This window comes from Myotis nattereri, assembly GCF_964212035.1.
Source record: "Myotis nattereri genome assembly, chromosome: 13".
In the NCBI taxonomy this organism is placed as follows: Eukaryota; Metazoa; Chordata; class Mammalia; order Chiroptera; family Vespertilionidae; genus Myotis; species Myotis nattereri.
Window position 1 is genome coordinate 60,027,579 of NC_138088.1, and position 27,317 is coordinate 60,054,895.

Consider the following 27,317-nt stretch of genomic DNA (forward strand, 5'->3'; position numbering starts at 1 on the left):
TGTGGCCAGGTGCCCCGGAGGGGCAGCGCTGAGTCGGGCATGCTGGCATCGTGCCTCTCAGCGCTCTTTCCTCCACATCACTCTATCGCTCTGATCCCCTTGATCCGGGTATTTGGGGGTGGGGTCCTAGGGCATTCCTTACTTTGGGCACAAATTCCCATGTCCTCCTATTGACTTCCCGTTAGGAGAAGTCAGAATGTTATTTTTAAGGCAGAATCCCAGCCACAAATGAAAGTAGCCGGAAGCCAAATAAAGATTCCCAGATTTGCCCGGCCAAGGTGGTTCAGTGGTTGAGCCAGGACCTGTGAACCAGGAGGTCAGGATTCCATTTTGGTCAGGGCAGAGGCCTGGGTTGTGGGCTCCATCCCCAGTGTGGGGCGTGCAGGAGGCAGACGATCCATGATTCTGTCTCATCATTGATGTTTCTCTCTCTCTCTCTCTCTCTCTCCTTCTCCCTTCCTCTCTGAAAGCGATAAAAATATATTTTAAAAAAAGTTCCCAGATCTGCCCACCAGGTAGAGAGATGCGGTGATTTGAGCATTTGGGCCTTTAGCGTGGCTTACCCACCGCCAAACCTTACAAACAGCAGTTCCCAAATCTAGTGGCTTCGGGGAGCACCTCGAGGAAGGGGGTGCATCTGACGTTGGGCGCAGGGGCGGGGAGGGAGGCGGGGTCCAGCGCCGCCCAGGTCTGGGTTCGGGACCCGGACTTGGGAGGAAGGCGGGGCCGGGACATCACGCGGCCGGGAGCAGTAGAGAGGAAGGCCTCCCGCGGCCTAGAGGCGCCCCCCCCCGCGCGACCGCTCTGCCCCGCGTCGTCTCTATGGCGGCCGCACAGCCGTCCGGGCCGCAGAGCGGGATGAGCGCGCGCGGAGGCGCGGGGCTGACGGCGCGGTCCCGGGAGGGCAGTCCCGGAGCGGGCGGCTTCGCCCCGTCGGCGCTCGGGACCCGAGAGCAGTGAGTGTGGCGCGCCCCGGGGTGGGGGACGCAGGGGTGGCGCCCGGGGGTCTCGGAAGATGGTGGAGACTTGGGGGCGTGGCGGGCGGGAGCCTGCGGGGCCACCGGGGCGGGGAGGGGCATTGGAGGCGCGGAGTCGCCGGCGGCCTCCTTGGGGGGCTGGAGAGGCTTTAAAGGGGTTGACCGGTGACGGGGGCCGGCGCTGAAGGTCTGGGGAAGCCGTGTAGGTCTTGACCCCGAGGGCGAGCTCGGGGAGGGGAGAGGCCGGGGAGACCGGACCGGCGGGGCCTGGGGCGGGAAAGGCCGAGGGCGCGAGGCGGGGTGTGCGCTCCCAGGTGGGGGCGCAGGATGACCCGCGGGGTGATCCTGGGAGGCGAGACAGGGATCTGACCTAACACAGGCTGGGTAAGTGTTGATGAATTAGTAGGTGACGGGGTGAATGGCTGCGGGGAAAGGCGAGGGTGAGAGGAAACTCGGGGGGCGGGGTAAGAGGGGTGCTGCGGGGGTCGGAGGAGGGGGTGCAGTAGGGGGGGGAGAGCTTGACTTGAAAGGAATAAGGGTACATCTTAGCACATCCTGCAAGCAGCGCTTATCTGAGGGGGGGTCCATTGGGAGCAGCCACTAACTTGGTAGAAAAATCCCCGTTTCCCTACATTTTTAACTGGAAGTTTGGACTTGTGTTTGGGACTAAGGGATCCTTGAACAAATACTTATTTGTATTTTTTTTTAAGCTAAAACAGCCTTTTTATGTGTCAGATACTGTTCTAAGTGCTTTACATGTGTAAGCTTACTATGCTTGTCTTTCTTCATTTTTTAAACACTGAGATGTTAAGAGATTTGAGTTATGTGAACTCATTGATGATAACACTAATGTATTTTAATTTTACTTTATTTTTTAGTTTTTTAATTTTTATTGATTTCAGAGAGAGAACAGGAGAGGGAGAGAGAGATAGAAACATCAATGATGAGAGAGAGTCATTAATCAGCTGCCTCCTGCACGCCCCCAACTGGGAATCTGAGCCCGCAACCCGAGCCGTTGCCCTTGTTGGAATTCGAACCTGGAACCCTTCAGTCCTCAGGCCGACACTCTATCCACTGGGCCAAACCAGCTAGGGCTACTTTTTAAAAATAAATATTAGTTTCTTTTAAAAATATATTTTTGTTGATTTCAGAGAGGAAGGGAGAGGGGAAAGAGAGAGAAACATCAATGATGGGAGAGAATCATGGATCGGCTGCCTCCTGCACGCCCCCTACTGGGGATGGAACCTCCTGCCCTGACCTGGAATCGGATTGTGACCTTCATGTGTTCATAGGTCGATGCTCAACCACTGAGCCACACAGGTCGGGCATAACACTAATGATGTTTTCAATGTCCGTCATAAATCTCTGTAACCTATTAGAAATATACATTTAATTCAGTTTAATTCAGGAATCTTGCTTTGCATTTGATTATTTCTGTAGTTGGGATGCTGTGTATGAGCGAGAACTGCACACTTTCCAAGAATATGGAGACACAGGAGAAATCTGGTGAGTTACAGAAAATAGTGGAATCTGGAGGACTGTGTGTGTGTGTGTGTGTGTCTTTATGTTTTAAGTGTGTATCCCAAAGAGAGATGGGCTGACAATCTTGGCAAACTTGAACCAATTCTGGCTCTAGTTGTTGGATTTAAAGAACCTCTGTCTTTTAATGACCCAGATTTAAATTTGATGATAGCGTTAGGAAATTACTCTCTTTCTATAATTGTCCTTTTTAAATAAGCAGTAACATTTTGAGCCATCAATACATACAATTGTTAATGCTGATGTAGAGAAACATTAATAAGTAACACACCGACCTTATGTATTCTGTTCTGTTCTTCGGTGTGTCTTTTCCTAGATAATAGTGCAGATGAAGCTCAAGCAGTCACGGTTCGCACCTTTACCTTCCAGAACGGCTTCATGGCGTACATGAATGACCTGCAGGGGAGCGTCGCTGTGACCTGGCTCTGTTCCTCTGGTGTTGGATTAACCAGTTCTCTGTTTCTAACAGGTTTGGGGAGGAGAGTGTGAATCGACTCCTAAGGTGGATGCAGAGACACAAGATCCCCTTGGATGCTGCGGTGCTGGATATTGGAACCGGAAATGGTGTCCTCCTGGTTGAGCTTGTTGGTACCTTTAGTATTCCTGTGTTACAGCCAAATTTTAAAATGAAACTTAGGGAACTTGCAATCGAGGATACTAACCATCTAAGTTAAAGTAGGGAAGCAAGCATGCCACCTACTTTGAAAGTCACCTGGTACAAAAGGAAGGCGCAGGGATGGGGAGAAGGAACTACATGAAAAGCTAAGGGGTCTGAGTCCTAGTCATGGCCCTTCCCGCCACAGCCTTGACTTTGACCAAACCACTGCATTTCTCTGGGCTTCAGTTCTTTCCCAAAGATTGTGACGTGGTGATTCCTACTGGTTCCTTTTATATTTTATTGATTTTTTTACAGAGAGGAAAGGAGAAGGATAGAGAGTTAGAAACATTGATGAGAGAAATATCGATCAGCTGCCTCCTGCACACCCCCTACTGGGGATGTGCCCGCAACCAAGGTACATGCCCTTGACCGGAATCGAACCTGGGACCTTTCAGTCCGCAGGCCAACGCTCTATCCACTGAGCCAAACCGGTTACGGCCTTACTGGTTCCTTCTAGCTCAGAGCGCCAGAGATCTGTGTATGAAAGGAAGGTGCCTTTTTGCGCCCCCCGTGGGACACATATGCCTCATGTTGGGTGAGCGTGTGGCTGGAACAGGGCATTTTGTGCATGGAACTGGGTTTGGTGCAGGTTCTATCACTGGCTGTGCCATCCCTGTCGTGGGCCTGTGATGTGTCCGTGCTGTGCCACCAGCCGTGGAGGAAGAGAAAGACCAGGGAGGGTTTTCCTGTGTCATGTGTGAGGATGTACGTACAACAGTGAAATGTGCTGAATGAGAACCATGTGCCGCGCCCTGTGCTGGGCGGTGGCAACATGAACATTTAGCTCTTGTGCTTGAGTCGTTCCCAGGATCCTAGAGGCTGGCCTGGCGTGTGGGTGACAGTGAGGCCCAGCGTGGGGGGTGATGCTGGACAGCCCGGCTCGAGGCAGGGCACTGGCACATGTGGGGAGAGGGACGGGGGAGGGGCGGGGAGAGTCAGTGTCCGAGTTGTGTGCAGATCGCAGGAGCAGGAGGATTTACATCTTCGCAGCATTGAGTCTCCGAGTTCATGAGCATGATGCGCTCCTCCGTTTATTTAATTCTTTATTTGCTTTCGGTAATACTTGGTAGTTTTCTCTGTAGAGACCCTACATATCTTCTCTTAGATTGATTCCTAGATTTTTTAAAACTGTTATGTTTTTTAAATTTCATTTTCTGATAGTTTACCATAGTATATGTGTAAAAATTCACTGTAGTGTATGTCAGGTGTAAATAATAATTTTATTCTATCCCAACCTCAATATCTTATTTATTAAAATGCTGTGTACAGCCCTAACCAGTTTGGCTTGGTGGATAGAGCGTCGGCTTGCGGACTGAAGGGTCCCAGGTTCGATTCTGGTCAAGGGCATGTACCTGGGTTGCGGGCATATCCCCAGTGGGAGGTGTGCAGGAGGCAGCTGATCAATGTTTCTCTCTCTTTTCGATGTTTCTAACTCTCTATCCCTCTCCCTTCCTTTCTGTAAAAAAATCAGTAAAATATATTAAAATGCTGTGTACAGTGTTGAATAGAAATTGTGAAGGCAGCTCGCCTTGTAACATTGCCTATGATAAAAGAAAAGCTTCTAAAATTTCACCATTAAACATGTTAGCTATAGGTTTTTATCGTTTTTTTTTTAAATCAGACTGAGGACGGTCCTTTATATTCCTAATTAATAGTGTTTGATCATGAATGGGCGTTAAATTTGATTAGTTGCTTTCTTTGATAAGGTGATTTTTCTTTTGGTTCTATTAATGTTGAGTTGATTGATTTTTTTGGGAGGGTCCTCAGTTTTTTCAATTGACATTTTTATTGACATGATTTCAGTGATTGTTCAATGTTCAAAGCAACGTCTGTCCCTGTAGTAAACCAAGTTTAATTGTGGTGTACGCTCTTTTTCAGGTATTACTGGGTTGGATTCAGTAGTATTTTGCTTAGAATTTGTATAGCTTCATGAGCAATTTGCCAGTAATTTCCTTCCTTGCAGTTTCCATGTGAGGTTTCTGTATAAAGGTTATGCTGCCTCATGAGATGAGATGGGACGTGTCTCCTTCTTATTCTTTGAGAAGCTTTGTGTCTTCCTTAAGCCTTTGGAAGAATCATGGCGAGAGCCTCTGGGCGTGGAGATGTTTTTGTAGGGTTTGAGTCAGTTTTGTGGTTTTCAAGACATTTATCCATTTATCTACATTAAAAATTTACTAGCATGAATTTGTTCATAATGTCCTTTTAAACTTAAAAAATTAACACGTTGCAAAGTTGACTCTTTTTGTTAAAGTTTTATGAATTTTAACACATGTACAGATTCCTACAATCATCACAGGATACAGAGTAGTTCCTCCCAGAAACCTCTTTTCTGCCATCTGTATGGCCACACCCTTCCCCCTAGGTAGCCACTCATCAGTTTCTTGTAGCTAGCATGTAGTTAGGGCATGTTTTTTTAATCCATTCTTACAATCTCTGCCATTTATTTACTTAATATATTTTTATTGATTTCAGAGAAGAAGGGAGAGGGGGAGAGAGAGAAACATCAGTGATGAGAAGCATTGATCGGCTGCATCCTGCATGCCCCACACCAGGGATCGAGCCCACTACCCGGGCATGTGTGTCCTGACTGGGAATCGAACCGTGACCTCCTGGTTCATAGGTCTACACCAGGAGTGGGCAAACTTTTTGACTCAAGAGCCACAATGGGTTTTTTTTTTGTTGTTGTTGTTGTTTTTTTAAATATATTTTATTGATTTTTTACAGAGAGAAAGGGAGAGAGATAGAGAGTTAGAAACATCGATGAGAGAGAAACATCGATCAACTGCCTCCTGCACATCTCCCACTGGGGATGTGCCCGCAACCCAGGTACATGCCCTTGACCGGAATCGAACCTGGGACCTTTCAGTCCGCAGGCCGACGCTCTACCCACTGAGCCAAACCGGTTTCGGCGACACAATGGGTTCTTAAACTGGACCGGAGGGCCGGAACAAAAGCATGGATGGAGTGTTTGTGTGAACTAACATAAATTCAAAGTAAACATCATTGCATAAAAGGGTACAGTCTTTTTTTAATTTATATTTCTTAAATATATATATTTTATTGATTTTTTTACAGAGAGGAAGGGAGAGGGATAGAGAGTTAGAAACATCAATGAGAGAGAAACATGGATCAGCTGCCTCCTGCACATCCCCCACTAGGGATGTGCCCACAATCGAGGTACATGCCCTTGACTGGAATCAAACCCCGGACCGCTGAGTCCGCAGGCCAATGCTCTATCCACTGAGCCAAACCAGTCAGGGCTAATCGGACTTTTAAATCAAGGACTTATTTCATATGCATTTAATGTATTCATAAGACTTAATTGTGTTAAGTAAAATTTATGCTCGATTTATGTGTGAATCAGAGCATGTCAACATCTGAAATTAACTCTATACTTTTCTGCTTGCGGGCTGAAATATACATACAAGTATTCTCATTGGCTTTGAGAAAATGAATTTCCTTTTGAAAAATAAATAAAATATAAAAGCAAAGGAATTGTCACATTCTATAGATTTAAATTTTCAGTTTCGTTTCTGTTTTGATTCCATAATAAAATTTAAACATTATAAATTATTGTATGGTATACATTACTTGGTCTATTAAAAGTGAATAAAACAGTCCCAGTCCTAAAGGAATATTATAATTCATAGGCAAAACAGGATATCAAAACATTTTAAAACTAAAGTATAAAATTACTTCTCTGTCTCTAGGCAAAACTCGGTTTCTCTAATATTACTGGCATTGATTACTCGCCTTCTGCAATACAACTTTCCCGAAGTATTATAGAGAAAGAAGGGTTATCTAACATTACGTTGAAGGTAAGTATTGTTTATATTATCATAAGTTATTTTTATTTCTGATAAAAGTTATAAGATGTTAATGTTGCTAATGTATATCAATCAAACAATCCAAAATGCAATGATTTTAAGTGACTATTAAAATTTTTAGTCTAGTCAGCTAGGGAAGTCATTTCTTCCTCGTGTGCAAGTGTGCTCATCCCTTCCCCACGCCCTCGTGTCTGCAGACACACAAATAATCCCCGAGTTTGAGTCACTACATCAAAAACTGGGAAATGTATTAAGTGGGGAAATACCAAAGAATACCTCGTTTATTTCTGTGCTTGCTGAGGAGATGATGTGTCTCGCATTGATATTTCTAGCTCAGGCACTTCTCTGAGCTCTAGAATTCTATGAAAGCTGCGTATTTTACACTTCCACTTGGATAGCTAATAATCTCTCACTTAGTCCAAAATGATACTTAAACCTGCATCCCCCCAAGGCCCTTCCCATTTCCAATGATACCACCATTCATTTACCAGTTGCACTAACCCAAACCCAAGGGGTCTTCCTTAATTCCTCTCTTTCCTTTAAGTTCTGTATCCAATTCTCTTTTGTTTTTTTTTCTAAAAGAACCCCATCAAATGCAATGACTGGTTCTTTTTTTTTTTTTTTTTTTTAATATATCTTTATTGATTTCAGAGAGGAAGAGAAAGGGAGAGAAACATCAATGATGCGAGAGAATCATGGATCGGCTGCCTCCTGCACGCTCCCTACTGGGGATCGAGCCTGCAACCTGGGCATATGCCCTTGACCAGAATCGAACCCGGGACTCTTCAGTCTGCAGGCCGACGCTCTCTCCACTTTGCCAAACCAGCCAGGGCTTTATCTTCAAAGGCAATCAGGAACATAATCTTTCCTTGATAGTTCCACTGCGTCCTCCCAAATCCAAGCCACCACCATTCCTTGCCCAGGCAACTACAGTAGCCTCTCATGTGGCCTCCCCATTTCCACTCGCCACAGGGCAGCCAGCCTGGTGATTGATTGATTGATTTAAAAATATGGATCACTTCACGAATTTGTGTGTCATCCTTGCGCAGGGGTCGTGCTAATCTCTGTATTGTTCCAGTCTTAGCATGTGTGCTGCCGAAGCAGCGCCAGCATGGTTTTTTATGGTGCAAACCAGCCTTGACCTGTTTGGCTCAGTGAATAGAGTGTCGGCCTGCGGACTGAAGGGTCCCAGGTTCGATTCCAGCCAAGGGCATGTACCTTAGTTGCAGGCACATCCCCAGTAGGGGGTGTGCAGGAGGCAGCTGATCGATGCTTCTCTCTCATCGATGTTTCTAACTCTCTATCCTTCTCCCTTCCTCTCTGTAAAAAAATCAATAAAATATATTTAAAAAAAAAATAAAGTGCAAACCAGGCCTGACTGGTGTGGCTCAGGGGTTGAGCATTGACCTGTGAACCAGGAGGTCAGGGTTCAATTCCCGGTCAGGGCACAGGCCTGGGTTGCAGGCTCGATCCGTAGTGTGGGGCGTGCAGGAGGCAGCGATCCATGATTCTCTCTCATCATTGATATTTCTTTTTCCCTCTCCCTCTCTCTTCCTCTCTGAAATCAATAAAAAATAAGATGCAAACCAGCGCTGGGACTTCCTGTTCCCCAGCCTCCAGGCGCTTCCCCGTGGCACTCAGGGTGGAACCTGCACTTGCCCTCCGCCCCGGCCTCCGCACCTCGCTTCTCACCTCTTTCCCTCTTTATCCCGGTGCTGAGTCACGGCTCCGCTCCTGAAGCACGCCAGGCCTGTCCTCCAGGCGCCCTCCCTGCTGCTCTCTGCCTGCAGCCCTTTGCCCGGATGTGCGCTTGCTTGGCTCGTCCTCCTCACTGAGTCTCAGCTCGAACGTTGCCTCCATGTGAGGCCTTTCCTGACCCCTTTCCCACACATTTCTCTCCCCGCTCAGTCCCCGTCTTCCCCTTTAGAGGATGTACAACATACTCTTTTTTTTTTTTTTTAATATATTTTATTGATTTTTTACAGAGAGGAAGGGAGAGAGATAGAGAGTTAGAAACATCGATGAGAGAGGAACATCGATCAGCTGCCTCCTGCACACCCCACACTGGGGATGTGCCCACAACCCAGGTACATGCCCTTGACCGGAATCGAACCTGGGACCTTTCAGTCCGCAGGCCAACGCTCTATCCACTGAGCCAAACCAGTCAGGGCTACAACATACTCTTATGCCGTGAACTTTTCTCTTTTGTTTGCGGTTATATTCCCAGGGCCCGAAAAATTCCTGCATTTACTAGATGTCTATGAAATATTTGTTGAATAAATGTGTACTTTCATACAGGCACTTAGGATAGAAAATTCTCCAAACTTAGCTCTTAGGAGTGGTAGTCATTATTGCTTCAGGTACAATGACTACTTGGGTGTGAGGGAGGGGAAACCCATGTTCCAATGTATACAGACATAAGGTCTCATTTTCAAGTCAGACAGTAAGGGCGCTTTGGATAATACATTATTTATGACGATCAAGCTTATATGAATAATTATCAGCTAATTGTGTGATTACTTTTTCAAAGTAGCTTTTCAGAATTAAGTTTATGGGCAGATGACTTGGAATATTTTATGGAATTGGGTAGCTCACTGTTTCGAGTGCTTATAATGGCATCGGTTACTGAGAATGAATGAGATGCGGGTGTATCAGATTCTAAAGCGAGTGATGGCTGTAAAGTGAAGTCATTGCGGTGGGAGCAGCCATGGAGCTTCGTGAGCTTCATGCTGTTCATTACGTCCCTTCGCTGCTTTGTGAGCTGCTGAGTCAAAGCAAAAGAACTTTCCTTTCCCTTTGACTTCAGGTCATACAGCTTGTCATCTTCGCTGGAAATCCTCTTATGTCCAGGGGCCTGTCTGAGCTCCCGATAATTGTTGGATTTTTAAGAATATCTCCAATACTCCACTTTTCCACAGAAGTCACGGTGGGCTCTGTTGTGTGCGGCATTAGGCCCCACACCTGGCTTTGATTTGTTTCCACATTTGTAGAGATGTGGAGTGTCCAGGAAACACTGTTGTCTCTCTTACTGTTCTTAGCTTTAATGATCTTGGAACGAAGCACATAAAAGTGAACCATGAAGTTGAAAATATGTTTCACATGTAAAATGCCATCCGAACGAATGGGTGCTCTCATGGATAACTTTTAAGTGCAGTGAAGATTGTGTGGTAGCTGTTCTCACCAGGCACTGGTTTCTCATGTAGGTAGAAGACTTTCTGAATCTTCCCACAGAGCTGTCTGGGTTTCACGTTTGTATTGACAAAGGGACTTTTGATGCCATAAGCCTGAATCCTGACAATGCAATTGAGAAGAGGAAGCAGTATGTGAACTCTCTCTCCAGGGTCTTGAGAGTGAACGGCTTTTTTCTAATAACCTCCTGTAATTGGACCAAGGAAGAGCTGTTGAACGAATTCTGTGAAGGTAATTGGCTGTGCTGTTTGAACATGTGTTTCCTCAGGTTTAATGCCCTTAACCAGGCTTTCCCCTTGTGCTACAGTGTTTTACTTTCCAATTTGTGGGAATTGCCTACTTTTCTTCTCTGTGAATAACCTTGGTCATGCTTTTAACTGTATATGCAAAGAGCAAAGAAGTAATACTGGTTGAGATCCCGCGTCCTGTCTAAAAATTTCCAAGAAATCCTGGCAGTTAAGCACTAAAATTTATGAGCCTATAAACATTGGGTTCTTTCTTTAAGCTGCATAATCTATGACTTGGAAGCAAACAAAGAGAGCTCATGTCCTGTGCTCCCGCCTTTACCCTGGCTGCCGGCAGCCGTGCAGATGGAAGCTGTGTTTCTAAAGCCTCATGAGTTTTAATTTTATACACGTGTCTTCCTAGTGGCCGTGCAGGTCCTGGGGGTTTTCTTACTGTTTCCGGGTATATGGAACAATGGTAACATTGCACAGAAACAACACGCAGGGACCTGGTAGTAGAAATACCGCCTGTCCATTCTTGAGGGAATCTCTGCCTTTTTCAAGATTTTTGGTGCCAAGACAGGCTCCTCTTTGCCCCGTGAACACAGAATCCCAGGTGCCGTGTCTCCTATGCGGGGGTTCTGTGGGAACGGAGTGGCCATCTGTTCACAAGTGGTTTTCGCTCTTCGGCGTGTTCCTCGCGTGTTCTCAGCGACGCCCTGCCTGCCGGTTCGTTCCCGTTGAGCGTGGGCCTTTCTGGGAACGTTCCCTGAGAATTTCCCTCGAGCCGTTGCTAGTTTTTTCCTTAGAATCCTTTCAGCTCAGGATTGAGGTTTTTAAAGGAGGGGGGGATTTTCAGGATGGAGTATCAATGATGGCACTGCGTTTGTGGTCAGGTTTTGAACCTCAAAGCTCATGGGCGGGTGTGCACTAGCTCAGAGGTGGTTTTCTGGGGGCTGAGGGGTGAGGGGTGAGGGACACAGCACACATCCTGTGCGTGCAGTGGTTTTAGCAGGTTCATAACGTACAACCTGAAGTGTGTGAGGCTTGACACGTGAGCCAGTGGCTTCATTGCTGTTGGCCCTGGAAAGCAAGAAGCCCGTGTGATGTACTGTCCTGTATTGCATGTCATTAACTTCATTGTCTTCCACGTGAAGCGCGTTTCCTGTAGAGCCGCGGAGGCCGTGTGAGAGGGCCTTCCTCTTCCTGAAGCTGCAGTTCAGTAAGCGCTGAGCGGCGCTGTGTGGGCAGGGCCTCCGGCTCTGGGTGCAGGTGCTGCAGCCCTGGGCCCGCCGACACGCAGGCCTGTGTGTGATGAGGAGCAGACCTGCCCGTGCAGGGTGCTGCGTGGCTCTGTGCTGAGAACTCCTGGCCAAGTCCTTACCTCAGGTTCCGTTTTAGAGCAGAATATGGAATTTAAGCGAAATGTGCCCTGGCTGGTGTGCCTGAGTGGATAGAGCCCCAGCCTGTAGACTGAAGGGTTCCAGGTTCAATTCCAGTCAGGGCACAGGCCCGGGTTGTGGGCTCCATCCCCAGTGTGGGGTGTGCAAGAGGCAGTCGATCCATGATTCTCTCTCACCATTGATGTTTCTCTCTCCCTCTCCCTTCCTCTCTGAAATGAATGTAAAAGAAAAAACACATATGTATTAAGTTCAATGTTGTCACAGGAAATGTTAGAGAAATAGTGACGTCCGACTGAAGACATGTGCTAGAGCCTCTTCTGGGCATGGTGTGGCGGTCGATGGGAGCCTGCCCCGCTGCCCTGCCCCGCCCCGCCCTGCCCTGCCCCGCCCCGCCCTGCCCTGCCCCGCCCCGCCCTGCCCTGCCCCGCCCCGCCCCGCCCCGCCCTGCACAGGCCTCGTCACAGCCTCAGGACATGCGCCCTGGTCCCTTGGCTCAGGGTAGTGCTTGCTTCCCCAGCCTTTACGGTTCTTTCCTTATTTGAAACATAAATGTTCATAAACCACTGAAGCGAATCGTGCACTTCTCCTTTAGAGCCTCGTTATATAAACATTTGTGTTGCCATTTGATCTGTTGAGGATTCCTTGAAACATTTGCCAGCTACTAGATGTTCTAATTTACTGTCCAAGGAACTTGTCTTTCTTACAACTACTGAATGAGCAAAAAAACCAAAAACCTATCTCACTACAAAAGTAATCCAGATTCATTATGAATAAAAAGGAGTAATATTAACCCCAACATGTAAGACTATAGATTAAAATAATTAAAATCATTTGCTGTCTCTATGGAAATGCAACTGCTTTTTATATGTTGGTGTGTTATCCATTGACACGTACAGCTTCCGTCCTGCGGGGCTAGTCCAGGGAGGGACAAGATTTGTCCTGGAAAAGTCACAACGGCTCTGTTTTCTTTTGAGAATTTTTGTTATGAAGTATTTTAAGCATAAGTGAAATTGCAGAAACAAATACAGCTGTGTCCCCATCCATCTACCTCAGTGGTCCCATTTTCCAGTGTTAAAAAACATCAGGTTCTTACATAGTCTGTCCTTCTATGGAAAAGTTTTCTGTGCCTAGTTTTTGAACATTTTAATATTTAGTTATTTCTTAAGATTTGCTGAAGTTTGATTAAGAATATGAATTAAAATGTAAATGAAACAAAGTAAAAAAGACCAGTTGATACAATAATACATATCTCTTTAACACTTTTGCTGCTTATTTGAACTCAAGCTCAAGGCATGGAAACTTAGAAAATGAAGACACCCCCAAAAGAAAAAATAATTCCTGAACCAATTGCCCATCACTGAGGGAACATGGGTAATGTGAGTGACCTTCCTGCCTTGTCTTATTTTTTAAAAGAAATAGAACAAAATAGTAAAATGTTAAAATTTTATTTTATAGCTTAGGAAATTGCCACGTTCTCTAATTGTGATCCTTACACAGTCACTGTGAGTTGGAGAGGAGTGTTGGTGTCTGAACCCCCTGGCACAGAACCTGGGGATGCTGGGTAAGGTCATGTGACCAGCATCTCTTGCACTAAGTGGTAGAGCTGTGACTTGAACCCAGGACTTTCGACTACAAGTTACTTATTTTTTCCTACCACACTGTGCTACTTTGAAAGTTACTAGTTCCTTGTCTTGATCTTTGGTTACAAACTTTTTTTTTGGTGGTAAAATACAGGGGTGGGCAAAAGTAGGTTAATAATAATAATAAGTAATACAATAATTAATAATAACGCAAGAATAAATTCTTGTGTTTTGCATACTTACAACTGTAAACCTACTTTTGCTCATCCCTGTATATCCTACCTAATAAAAGAGAAACATGGTAATTGGCGTACGACCGCTACCCTTCCCATTGGCTAATCAGCGAGATATGCAAATTAACTGCCAGCCAAGATGGCGGCCGGCAGCCAGGCAGCTTGAAACTAACATGAGGCTTGCTTCCTTCAGTGACGGAGGACTCCACCATTCCCCACCTGCCTTGCTGGCCTCTGAGCCTGCAGTTTAAGAAACATTGTAACAAATATAGAAGCTAAACAAAACCCCAGAAACCTGCTTTCAGCGAGCTGGGATCTCAGAGCTGGAGTTATACATTGTTTCGGTTATAGAACCTAAACAAACCAGATACCTTCTTTCAGCAGCAGAGGCCTCAGAGCTGGAGCCAGAGCTAAAGCTGGCCCAGAATAAAAAGAAAAAGAAAAAAAGGAGCAGTTGGGAGCTTCAGTCCCAGCCTGAAAACAGCCCTCAGCCCCTCACCCAGACTGGCCAGGCACCCCAGTGGGGACCCCCACCCTGAAGGGTGTGTGACCAGCTGCAAACAGCCATCATCCCCTCACCCAGGCTGGCCAGGCACCCCAGTGGGGACCCCCACCCTGATCCAGGACACCCTTCAGGGCAAACCAGCCAGCCCCACACATGCACCAGGCCTCTATCCTATATAGTAAAAGGGTAATATGCCTCCCAGCACCGGGATCAGCGGAGCCGCGAGGCCTCCAGGCACCGGGATCAGCGTGACGGGGGCAGCGCCCAAACCCCCTGATCGCCCTGCGGCTCTGTGTGTGACAGGGGGCGGGGCCACAACCTCCCTATCCCCCGTGCTCTGTTCCTGACAGGGGGCGGCGCCCCAACTCCCCAATCGGCCCTGCTCTGAGCAAAAACCAGGGGCTGCACCTAGGGATTGGGCCTGCCCTCTGCCACCCGGGAGCAGGCCTAAGCCAGCAGGTCGTTATCTCCCGAGGGGTCCCAGACTGTGAGAGGGCACAGGCCAGGCTTAGGGACCCCCCCCCCCCCCAGTGCACAAATTTTTGTGCACCAGGCCTCTAGTATAACATAAGATTTGCCACTTAACCATCTTGAAGGGCGCAGCTCAGGGCATTAAGTGCACCGACGCTGTTGTGGAGCCGTCACCACATCTCCAGAGCTGCTTCATCCTACAGATTCGTTTTTACTCCCCTGTGACTGACCTTTCTGTATGAAGGTTTTGTATGTGTGCTGGGGATCAATTGCATTAGTACATACACAGCACCAACACAGTGCCTGCTGCCTGGCAAGAACTCAGCCGGTGGTGGCTGCTGCCTGCAGGCCGGTGGCGTAGGCTAAGGAGATGCGCAGGGGGAGGGCCGGCACCCAGGAGGCATGAGAAGGAGCCTCTTCTGCAGCTGTTTTCAGTCTCGTCTGCTCCTTGTTCAGTTCAGAGTGTTTCGGGTGAACACACACACACACACAGGAGAACGGAGGCGTCACAAAGTGAAGTGCAGCCACGATTCAGAGTTTGGAATCACATAGTTTCATAAAGGGCTTGAAAGTACAGTGACTACAGGCTTCTTCTGACTGTGGAATTCAGTCCCTAATAAGAGTATTTGAACTTTGTCCGACAGGATTTGAACTCTTCGAAGTGTTGCCAACACCCAAGTTCAGCTTTGGAGGCCGATCTGGAAACAGTGTGGCTGCATTGGTTTTCCAAAAAACGTGAGACTCTTCTCCGGACGAACGCAGAGAGCTTTTAAAAAAGCCCCACATCAAAGTAAAGCTGGCAGAAAATGCAGGTGCAGCTAACTGCTCAGTGAGTACACAGGATGCACATGGTGCACAGATACGAGGTCCTGGGCGTGCAGGCGCGGGCCTGAGGTCAGCCAGGAGTAATTTCAAATGTTCTTTGTATTTGAAATGTAAATATTTTCCTTCTTGATTAAAAACACTTTCCTGTACCTGCTGCACAGCTAACAACTTTAAAGCAGTAAATGGATTGACAGAAGCCTGTGTGCCTGACTTCGTGCCTTGGGAACACCGAATGGAAGATGGCTCTGTGTTAAGATTTCCAAACGATTCCAGGGCCAGAGTAATAAGCAAAACAACTTTATTGGTGTTTTATTAGAGTAGGAAACAGAATGAGCCTACTATTTTGGGTTGAATGGTGGTTATTTAAAAAATTTATTTACTATCTGAGAAAACCTCTAGTCTTCATGTTTATAGTTAAACAAAATCAGGTAACTATATCAGTTGACCAGAAATACTAATTGAGGCTGTATTTGTGGCTGGTGGTTTTTTATCCACTGAGAGGGATAACGGGAAGTACGTAAACAGATAAATAGAAAGACGACTAAGAGATACAGTCACAGGCTTGCACCATGTTCTGTTGCGTATTTGTTTTTTTCAGGTCATGTTGTCTTATTGAATCTTCCCAGTGCCCTCAGGCAGGCATTCCTTCTTCCTGCTTCTCTACATCGGCAGCTCGTGCAGGATGGAGTCAGGGTGGTTCTCTGGCGCTGACTCTAAGGCCCACTCCTCCCTCGCATGTTCTGCCCAGTTCAGTGGGGAAGTAGGACGTGCCTTAGCGCTGCCAGCGAAGGTGGGCGGTTATTGGGGAGCTCTGCTCCATGCCGGTGTCAGTCTGGGCCCTGGGCGCCCGCTCCTCGCTCGCCTTAAAGGACTTGCCCAGTCAGGACCTGGCGGCCTCATTCCCTGTGAGGCCGAGGAAGTTACTCTTACACGTGTGTGAGCCCTGAGCGAGATGGGATGAGGGGGTTCTAGTTGGGGGCTAATTAGTAAGAGAAACAGTTTATTAAGATGTTTGAAAAGATAAGGTATATTAATATGTAATGCTGGTTTGTATTTGGGCTAATCCTTACTCATAAAAGGCTAAGTAGTCGTCACGCCCTCACGCGTGATGCCCTCCGTCACAAGATGGCGGTACGCACAGCGGGCGTGTGCATGTGGGTGGGGCTGGGCTTGATGCTGCGTGTGTGGCACAGAGCCTGCCTGGAAGTCCCGCCGCCTCCCAGCTCTGTGCGCAGCCAGGCCTGGGGGTCCAGTGGCTCTGCACAGCGTGGAGGAGGTGGGCCTGTCCAGTCCCTGTGCAGTACGGAGGCCTGGGGGTCTGCGGCTCTGGCCTACCTCTTTGGGGCAATCCATTGAGGAGCCCTGGATGGTGGGTGGGCAGGGCCTACCTCTTTGGGGTGATCAATTACGGGGCTCCCGCACTGTGACAGGGCACAATCCAGGCTGGGATGTCCACCACCCCCTCTCCTCCCACTCCCCCCCCCCACCTCAGTGCACGAATTTTGTGCACCAGACCACTAGTATTTTAATAATGGAGTCACAATATGAGCTTTCAAAAAAGTGGTATGTTTGATGAGTTTTCATTTTTAGGCCTGTTGGGTTACAGAATGAGGAGAATTGCGTTTGGCAAATGTTAACTCCAGAGATGAGTAAGTCTAGCGTTACATCCTTTTTTGCCATATTGCCCCAGTGCGGGGCAGGGAGGGTGGTTTGATTAAGATCAACATTAATCAACCGTTAAAATTACTACCTGCTTTGCACAAGATAACTCATAGCATTTACATAAATAAACATATTTTGAAAAGCTTTAATTTTGAACATTTAAAAAGTGAGAAATTAAAATACGTTTTTAAACTTAAAATAGCATTGATTTTACAGACTAAACATGGAATCTGACACCAGAAGCATATAGTTTTTAATTGATTGAGGAGCTCTGTCTTTGTTGTCTTTTCACATGACAATTCCTTGATTTCAGATATGATAATAGGATGGAAGTCCTTTCTTGGGGTTTTGAGCTTGGAAGTAGATGCTGTTTTAAATCGCCAGCCTGACGAAACGGCTTTCCGTGCGGCCAGATGGGACACTGGGTTTGAGTCACTAAGAGCTTGGAGTGGTCTTTGTTGAGAAGCTGCTTGTCTGTCGCGCGGGGTGTTGATCTGTGCGTGGAGATGAGGATTTGGGGGACCGTGGAACTGTTGGTACGGCTGCGAAAGGGGAGTTATCTTTTACCAGTTGAATCCTGCTGGAAGCCGCCTCTCAGAGCTTGAAATCAGAACAAATGGAAAGTCCAAAAATGCTAACAATGAATTAGTATTTTCCAGTAAGGCCACACTTTAACAGCCGGGCCAGGAAATGCCACCGAGTTACCGAGACAGTTGTGAATGCACGACTGGGAAACTTGGTTGTGTGACATCACATGCCTGTGGGTGCTGGGGAGAAGGTAGCGAGTGCCTGAGGAGCGCTCTTTCCTCTGGAGGAGGAGTTGGAATTGTAATTTTACTTCATCAAAAGACTCTTATTTGGGGAAACTAGTTTGAAATGCAAACGAGATTTCTCCTGCAGCCCTCACAGATTGTTGTGAGATGTTATTGCTGCCCACAGGCCCTCTGTGGAGGCCCTGAGGCCTGAATGGGTGGCTGTGCCAATTAACCAACAGAAGTTTTCAGAACATTGTGTTCTCAGCCAGGTGCACGGTTAGCATTGCTTTGGGGACTGGCATTTAAGCGTGAGAATGAACCTGCCACTGCCCTGGCAGCTCGACCAAAACCCTTTCAAAGCAAGCACCGGCTGCTGGTGAATGAGTCCCCGTTGTGGTGAGGATGCGGCCCCTCCTTCCTCTGTCACGTGCACACAGCTTTCCATCGTGGGGGGGAAGAGAGGTGCACATGCGAACACTTGGTTTTTGTGTGGATAATGTGTCTCAATCCCCTGATTCTGCATTTTTAAATTTCTATGAAACTATAATGCAGAGGATACCAGAAACCTTAATTTTTCAGGAACTCGTGTTAGTAATTAACCTTTATTTGGCTTTGGAATAATTTTTCTTAAATTGATAGATAAAGAAACAGAGTATCCCTGCGTATGTTAATAGACTTTGAGTTATGTTCTCCTAAATAACGTTTTAGGTATTGGTGTGTGCCTGTGTCTGGTAGGCTACAATGAAAAAACCCAAAATTTGTGACCAGTCCTTTGCTCTCCAGGCCAGCATGTGCCGTGGGAGACCCGGGTCCGAGCTCCTGGTTGTAGCCTGGGAGCCTCGCCTCGCTGCCTCCAGAGCAGACAAGGGCCTGTGTGTGCAGGCTCACCTCTGCTTCTGGGGGCAGTGTGCTGGCCCCAGCACTTTCCCGGAGGGCGGGCCGTTCCCTGAGCTTGACCCCCGAGCTTGACCGTGGGGACCAGCCTGATTGGTTGGAGGACAAGTGCATGGTGGGGGGAAATGGGGAAGCCCTTGTCCGGTCCCTCTGTTGGGCAGGAAACAGTTGACCTGAGGAGAGGCAGGAGCACATGAGCTTGTTTTATTAACAGTTAATTCACGAAAATGGATGCTAATTTATTCTTCATACACACCATGTAATTTGTTAGAAAAGTACAAGAATAGTGTGAAATTCTTTGGTCAATTGATGGATTCCCTATGTTAGGGGCATAGAAATGAAACTCAACAAATACCCAGGCCCACAGGCTCCCTCCATGCTGAATAGCCCGCTCCACAATGGGCTCCTGAACGGCGAGGGTCCGAGCCCAGTGAGTGACTGCATGTGACCCTGAGCGAGATCCCTGGAGTGTTACTGAAAGATCATTCATTTCCAGCTCAGAGGTCAAGATGGGCTCCAGGAACCAGAACAAAAGGGAGCCGAGTCGGTTGGCACCGAGTTTACAAAGTCTTGCCCATCGTGCGGTCGGCTGATCACGAAGCAGGCTTCTCTGGCTGAGCCGCTAGCTGCCGCTGTGCGGACCTACACTGTCGGCCCAGGGAAACTGCGTGAAGAAGATGGGAACAGGTCCCAGGACATGAATGGATCAGGGCCCACTTCCCGGGGAGCTCACCAGAGGCAGAGCTGGCCCGTGTGCCCTTGTCCTGCTGAGGCCATTGTAAGACAGACAGACAGACCGCCAGGAGAGCAACTTAAAGTGCTTGCAAATCACTGGCCCAGTTTATGAGGAAGATATAAAAACGGAACCTGCTTTCTTTGCTCTCACATGGCCCATCTGAAGAAATGGCCATTTCCCACATTGCATTTTAATACCTATTGTGATGCGTGCGTAAGGAAAGAGTCTGTTAGGAAGTGATCTATGGCATGTGCTGAAGAGCTTTTTAAGAAAAGCCAATCAAATGCATTTGTTTTTCCAAATAGCTAAGAATTTACCCTAAAAAATACCCAGCAGTTAGCATATCCTGGGTCTCAGCCGAGGAGCTTGGAGAGAAACTGAGAAGCCTGCTGGGTAAGGAGACCTTGAGCTGCTTTGTGGCTCTGCATTAGCACACTTCCAGGCGGGGCGGCTGTTGTCATCAGTGAGGGTGATGGCATCAGTGACGACAGCAGAAGAGGATGCTGCGGGGAGCGGGTGGGGGGCTGTCCCTGCTCCTGCCTGCCTCTGCCCCTGCCTCCCGCTTGAGATGGGGCTGGTCGGGAGGAAAGGCTAAATGTAGAAGAGGGGTGCTGCCAGTTCTCGTCTCCCTCTGACTCCTGTACCCTGAAAATGTCAGCCTTTGTTCCCATCTAATTTTAGTCCGTCCCGGCTCGGGCTCAGAAAACGCTAGGATGGAGCTCGCTCAGATGGCTGGCAGCCTGGGACTGGGTGGGGAGGGAGGAGAGGGAAGCCGCCGCCTGGGGACCCGCTGCTGGCTTTGGCGATGAGATGCGTGCGGATGCCCGGAAGCAGCAGTAATGACGGTTCCTTTCCGCGTCCCCACCAAGGAGCCGCGCTGCACGGGAGAATCTGACGGGAAAGCGGCCATGTGGTGTTTGACTTAATAAACACACTGGGCGCCCTGCAGAGCCGTGTGCAGGTTTTGGAGAAAGGCCTGGGGTTGGGAGTGAAAGCTACACGTCGCCTTAGTTATAAGTAGGACCTTTGTGGCCGTTGTGGCCCGTGAGACACGGTGACACTGGGTTTGGAATGAGTGGCCTGTGTTGGTGTTTGAGAAGCAATCGTCAGGGCACACGGCAGGCTCGATCCCCCTGGAAACCCCAGTGGTTCTGTGAGGAGGGCCTGTTGGGTCAAATCATTGATAATATAGTTTGTTCAAGAGATAGGACAGAATTCCAGAGGGCTTTATAGTTGCAAGAGCCAGTTGTGGGTTGGTTTTTTAAAATCCTCACCCAAGGATATGCTTTTACTGATTTTAGAGAGAGAGGAAGGGAGAGAGAGAAACATTGATCTGTTGCCTCCCCTGTGCATCCCAGTCGGGGTTGGAACCCACAACCTGGGCCTGTGCCCTGACTGGGAATTTTGAACCTGAAACCTTTTGGTGCACAGGACGATGCTCCAACCAGCTGAGCCACTCGGCGGAGGTTGTGGTTCTTATTTGAATTAAAAAGTAATGAGCTGGATTCAGCTGGGAGGAGAGGTCGTACGTGGGCCTCCCTGTGAGCTCAGAGGCTCGTGCCGGAGCTGCGGCCCCCGGGGGACCTCTGCGTGATGAGACTAAATGGCCAAACGGAAGAGCCGTCATTTTGTTAAGACCAGTTGATTAATGACTTAATTCTCAACAAAGCAATATCAAATTATTTTCTGAAGTTGAAATTTATTTTGATTCTTTTCATTTTATTTATTTATTTGATTATTATTTTGTTGTTAATCCTCACCTGAAGATATTTTTTCATGGACTTTTTTAGGGAGAGTAGAAGAGAGGGAAAGACAGAGGGAAACATTGACGGGAGAGAAACACATCGATTGGTTGCCTCCTGCAGGAGCCCTGACCGGGGCTGGAGAGGAGCCTGCAATCAAGCTGCATGCCCTTGACCGAATCCAGCCCGTGACCCTTCAGCCTGTGGCCGAAGCTCCATCCACTGAGCCACACCAGCTAGGGAAATTTTTTTTTTTAATACTAAAATTTGGAGAAAAGGTGATTGGAACCCAGGCAAGTCACTTTCTTTTTCTGGGTTTCAGTTTTTTCCCCCTAAAACAAGGTGTTAGGCAGTGATATTTAAAGTTCTCTGTCCCTGAGGCTGGCGGCCACAGACTGGGTAGCTTAGACAATAGAAATGTGTTTTATGTGCAGAGACTGCGAATTCCAAGGTCCAGGTGCCAGCAGAGTAGGCTCCGTCCTGCAGCCTCTCCTCTGGGCTGGCGGCAGCGCCGTCTCCCTGGCGGCCACAGGCCTCTCTGACTCTGATGCTTGGGGCGGGGGGACGGGAGGAGGGGGGCGGGAGTGCGCTCGTGGAGCCTGCTCTTGGGTCTCTTCCTGAGTTTCTCGATGGCTCTGGTGCTGAAGCACCTTTTGTTGGTTAAGAAGTGAGGACCAGCCCTGGCCGGTGTGGCTCGGTGGATAGAGCATCGGCCTGCGACAGTCGCGGGTTCGATTCTGGTCAAGGCATGTACCTCTGTTGCAGGCTCCTCCCTGGCCAGGCCCTGGTTGGGGTGCATGCAGGAGGCAACCAATCGATGTGTTTCTCTCACATCGATGTTTCTCTGTCTGTCCCTCTCTCCTCCACTCTCCCTAAAAATCAGTGGGAAAATATCCTCTGGTGAGGATTAAAAACACACACAAAACAAGTGAGGACCAGAAGTCCCAGTGCGCGTCCCAGTGTGTGTCGGCAGTCTCCACGGCCCCCTCTCGTCCCCTCGGTGAGAGCGTCGCCCTCCAAGCGGTGGTGATTTAGTCACGTACGTAGGTCTGCGGGAAAATGCTCGCGTGGACGCACTCGAAAGAAATGCCAAGGCCGAGGTCTCCTTCCTCCTGCAGGTCTGGATGCCAGGTCATTGTTTGCAGCGACATCAGACAAGGGGACCGCACGCAGTCCCAGTGGCGGCACAGGTTCGATGACAGCGTGGAGTTGGGTTTGGTCTCTTACCGGCGCCCAGGAGCAGCGGGCTCAGGCTTTCGCGGTCGGTCCCACCTTGCGTCTACATTTGACTTCCTTGGTGAGTGAGTCGTGCTGCTTTGCTTGGCGCTGGTCTGAGTGTCAGTGCACGCGCAGTGGTGCTTAGAAGTGAGATGTCGGGTACCACTTTCAGAAGCTTGTCTGGTTTGACCTCAGTTCCTACTGGAGCTCACGGGATGGTGGGGAGAGTCCAGCGAGGCAGCTGCTAATGCCCGTCTAGGACATTGCAGATCTGCTTATGTAACCGTCTCACTGGCGGGTAAGTGAATAGCCTCCCAGCTCCTGAAGTGCTGAGTGTGACTGCAGAAGTGCGGCTAGACCAGTGTCCCTTTGCCGAGCTCACCTCAAAGAGCTTACGTCTCTGAACTGTATTTAAAAGCTCTATAGAGATGAGGCCAAGGCCCTAGCTGGTTTGGCTCAGTGGTAGAGCGTCGGCCTGCAAACTGAAGGGTCCTGGGTTCGGTTGCAGTCAGGGGCACGTGCCCAGGTTGCGGACTCAATCCCCAGTGTGGGGCGTGCAGGAGGCAGCCAATCAATGATTCTCTCTCATCATTGATGTTTCTCTCTCCCTCCCTTCCTCTCTGAAATCAGTAAAAACATTTAAAAAAATAGAGATGAGGTCAGGATGGTAAGGTGTGCGCCATGAGGACAGAACACAATCAGCATCACCATTTGGAGGCAGGTGGGCCGCCAGTCAACGCCCGTGAACCTGCTGTGATCCAGTTTTGTTGCCGCTGTTCCTTGTGAAAGTGAAGAGCAGCTGTAAGATAGGATGTCAAATAGCAGGCGACTTCTCACTGATAATCATTCCTTTCTGTTTCAGGTCAGCTACAGGATATGCACGTGCAAAGTAGGCAAGGCCGGCCCCTCTTGTAAACAGCCGTGGGTCTGGTGAAACAAAACGGCTTTGCTTTTTGTTCCCCTGGAAGATGGACACACTGCCCGGGGGGGGGGGGGGGGGGGGGCGTTAGACACTCGCGGGCGGTGTGATGTGCGGGGCAGATGTGCTTTCCATGCTGCTCCCGGGCGTGTCCTGCCCAGTGGAGCCAGAGACTCAGGTTTTCTTCTTGGTATTTCCAATCCAAACGATTCCGCCTTCAAATTGGGAATTTAAACGCTGTTACATCACCCACCGCATCTAGTGTAACAAACAGTTCCTTCGCTGCCTCATGAGAGTGAAGTTCACTTGGTTTCAGTTTGATGGGGCTGGGCAGGCTAGCAGCTTAGAGCACATCACTAGGGGTGAGGTAAAAATAGATTTTGCTGGAGGCAGTGACTTAATATGGCAGATAGTTGACAGAAGAGAAAAGTTAAGTTAAAGTTTGGGCTTGTGTCTCAAATACTAAATGTGAATTCTACTGAAGAATATATATATTTCAAAAGATGTTTTTGTGGGGTTTTTAGTGAGAAAGGAAGGGAGAGAGAGAGAAACATCAATGTCAGAACGAAACATCGACCGGCTGCCTCCTGCATGCTCCCCACCAGGGATCGAGCCCGCACCCCGGACATGTGCCCTGACTGGGAATGGAACTGGCAACCTTTCAGTGCATGGGATAATGCCCAGTCAACTGAGCCACACAGGCCAGGACTGGAGAATATTTTAAGAAAAAAATTGGCCCATCCAGCGTGGCTCAGTGGTTGAGCGTCAACCTATGAACCAGGAGGTCACAGTTCGATTCCCGGTCGGGGTACACACCGGGTTGTGGGCTCAATTCAATCCCAGTGTGATGATTCTTTCTCATCACTGATGTCTCCTCTCTTTCTTCCTCTCTCTCTCTCCTTTCCTTTTTGAAATCAATAAAAATATATTTTAAAAATTGTGACTGTTTTCATTTGAAGATAACGTTTAGTCTGGGTGTGCTGTTGAAATATTTTCCAGGTTAAATTCAGTGTATAGCAGTATTGTTTTTGGTGGAGTAATCGTGTTGTGTGATACTAATTAGACTATATCAGCTAAGACCCTGAGCAGATAAGGGAAAGGCCAGTAACTAATTATGCCTCTGCATCTCGGCATTAAAATAGTAAAGTAGCCCTAGCTGGTTGGGCTCAGTGAATAGAGCCTGAGCCTGTGGACTGAAGGGTCCTGGGTTCGATTCCGGTCGAGGGCACATGCCCTGGTTGCGGGCTCGATCCCGGTGGGGGGCGTGCAGGAGGCAGCCGATCCATGATTCTCTCTCATCGATGTTTCACTCCCTTTCCCTGCCTCTCTGAAATCAATAAAAAAATATTTTTTAAAGAAAGTAAAATAGTTTGGTAAGTTTTCCATATAACAGTAACTTTGAATGTAGATAGTGAAAAGCCTTCATTATATTTTTGCTTCTTTATCATGCCTAACCTTTTCAATGTCTGTGTTTTTCATGGCTTGTGTTGTCTTGTAGCACCTAACCCATAGCTACTGTTAACTTTGCAACAAAACAACAATGTGCCGCCAAGTGGAATTCAGCTTTAACTGTCGCTCTGCTCTTTTTCACTTACTTCCCCCAGAGCTCTTCCTCCAGTGAGCTGCAAGCGTGACATTTGCTGTTTTCAGCACCTGCCAACTTGGAAGCCGGGGTTTGTGCTCAGGACATGGGCTTACAACCCCACTTTGTGGCACACAATGCCGGCCCAGCTGGCATCTCCCTGCCTCAGTGGCGCTAGACGTTTGTGACAAAGCCGCGCAGATTCACACACGCCGATTCAGTAGCGGGCCCCTCAAGCTGCTCTCGACTCCCATTCTGTGTCAGAGGAGTTAGATTGGGATCCTTAAACTTAACGCTGTGGATTTTCGTTAAATTCAGTGAAAATAAATTTGTTTTATTTGGTTCTTGAATCAAAATAACTTTGTCTTCAAGAACTGCAGTACCTTTTAGGAAACGTGTGTGTATAGATTTGGGATATATGTATATACACACACAGGCACACGCAGACACACACACACACACACACACACACACACGCACGCACGCACATGAGGATGCAGCCAGGGCCGTACCTCCTTTCATTAGCGGGAAGGTCTCGGCACAAGGTAACAGCAGAGAGGAAAGCACGGCCCGCCGTGTCAGGCTGCCGTCGGCAGGGCGGGGGTTGTACCTGGAGCATCGATGTGGGAACAATTACAGAACGTTCTGTTTCATTTTCTGTTACTCCTCACCGGGGATATTTTTCCATTGATTTTCAGAGAGAGTGGAAGAGAGGGAGAGACAGAGAGAAGCGTCGATGTGAGAAACACATCCATCGGTTGCCTCCTGCACACGCCGACCTGGGCCTGCGCTGGGGAGGAGCCAGCAACCGAGGTGCGTGCCCTTGACCAGAATTGAACCCGGGACCCTTTGGTCCGCAGGCCGATGGTCTACCCACTGTGCCAAACCCGCCAGGGCAGAACTTATTTTTTTTGAATGAGAGCCACATGAGAAAATTGCCACCATAGTAAGTACAGGTTTTTGATTTCCATCTATAATCAGAATTTTCCACGTTTTCCAAAGAAGCCTCTTTTGCTCACTGGTTCCAGTCGCCAGTCTCTTTGGAAGTGCTTCAGGTGAATTGGGGATGTCTGCCTCCTCATGATCTGTTCTAAGAAATGTTCAGCTTCTGCTTCTAAAAAGATCTTTTCAGATGCAGAAAGGACGGTGTGAAATGTGAATGACTGACCTTTAATACAGGGGTTGTGACAAAGGCGCGGTGGCTCTGCAGGCTGAATAAAGGAGTTAATACACAGCTGGCTGCTGCGGGCTCAGCGCTCAGCGCAACATGTTTGATGTCTGTGTCACTGTTAGTCTAAAAAGAATATGTTGTTCTCAGAGGCAAACTAGTGCATATTTTTAAGTGGGGAGCTCTTTGAAAACTGGGTGCAGATAGATTTGATGGGAAAAACTGAACGTTGACTGGTCCTTACCCAAACTTCAAAGCTTAGTTGGAATATCACATTTGTCTTATTTTAAAGGCACAAAAACAAAACAGCCACCAACTCCCTAGGACACTCCGTGCATATCACAACCCCACCTTTACCCTCCTCTGCACAGAAGTACTTAGGTGAATACTTTTATTAGCTTGTTGATACAAGTTATAGTTGATCACACCCTTTCTTAATAAAATACATCCTGTTTGTCTCTTGTTGCTTAAGAGCTTGAAACTTGGGGTGGGGGAGCTCTTCAAAGGGAATGACACTAAACCCCGGGCGGTGAGTGGGCGGGGTGCCCACCATGCACACAGCCTCCCGCCTGGGCAGCTCTGCTGGGGCCAGGAGAGCCAGGATGGTGGTTCCATCCCTGGGTTTCATCTGGGTCTCGGAGTGAGACTGCCTGTAACCTCCACATTTTCTCTCTCCCAGGATATTCCGTGGTTTAACCCAATCAGTGGGGATCAATTATAATGGAAATGCTACAGGTGATCATTTTTGGTTACTACTTATGGATTTATTCCTAAATTGGCCTATGAATTTGTGTTGAGGTGTCTGCTATAAATCTGGTTCTGGCCTTCTAGGATTGAACAAAGGTAGACAGTGTACCCCCTTCCCCTAGTTGCCGCTTACATGGTCTTAAATCCAGAGTTGCACTGAGTTTATATTTATTCTTCTGAATTGAGCAAAACTCAAATATACAACCTTTTGGGTAGGGTTTTTATAATTAAGAACTATGTAATATAGCTCTAAAAAGTGGGGGCGTTTTAATATCTATAGGATTTGTTAATAGTGTGGGTGGAGCCTGATAGAACGGAAGGTTAAGTGACACAGGCCTGGATGTCTGTATTTTTAGCCTTCGGGGATTCAAATTAAGTGAATGAGAAATAGCTGTCCATTGGCCAGCAGCACAGCTCCTTAACCATGTGTTTTAGTTTGGTACATTCTCAGTAAAATAAAGTC

General features: G+C 48.0%; 1 protein-coding gene across 5 annotated transcripts; it reads left to right on the forward strand.

Annotated features, from left to right (window-relative positions):
• The first annotated feature begins 806 nt into the window (after positions 1 to 806).
• EEF1AKMT2 (EEF1A lysine methyltransferase 2) lies at positions 807 to 26,564 on the forward strand. Of its 5 annotated transcripts, XR_013996745.1 has the most exons (8): positions 813 to 956; positions 2,418 to 2,483; positions 2,986 to 3,100; positions 6,885 to 6,992; positions 10,205 to 10,421; positions 15,251 to 15,435; positions 22,339 to 22,517; positions 24,962 to 25,286. XR_013996745.1 is itself a non-coding variant. In XM_081104965.1 (7 exons), the coding sequence occupies exons 1-6, from the start codon at positions 823 to 825 to the stop codon at positions 13,157 to 13,159; spliced, it is 717 nt and encodes a 238-aa protein (XP_080961091.1). In that variant the 5' UTR covers positions 813 to 822; the 3' UTR covers positions 13,160 to 13,193; positions 15,251 to 15,390. The 5 variants fall into 5 exon arrangements, 3 of the variants coding, with proteins under 3 accessions (XP_080961092.1, XP_080961091.1, XP_080961090.1); XR_013996744.1 differs by lacking the exon at positions 22,339 to 22,517 and having other exon boundaries at positions 24,962 to 26,564; XM_081104965.1 differs by lacking the exons at positions 22,339 to 22,517; positions 24,962 to 25,286 and adding an exon at positions 13,082 to 13,193 and having other exon boundaries at positions 10,205 to 10,420; positions 15,251 to 15,390.
• The last annotated feature ends 753 nt before the right edge of the window (positions 26,565 to 27,317 follow it).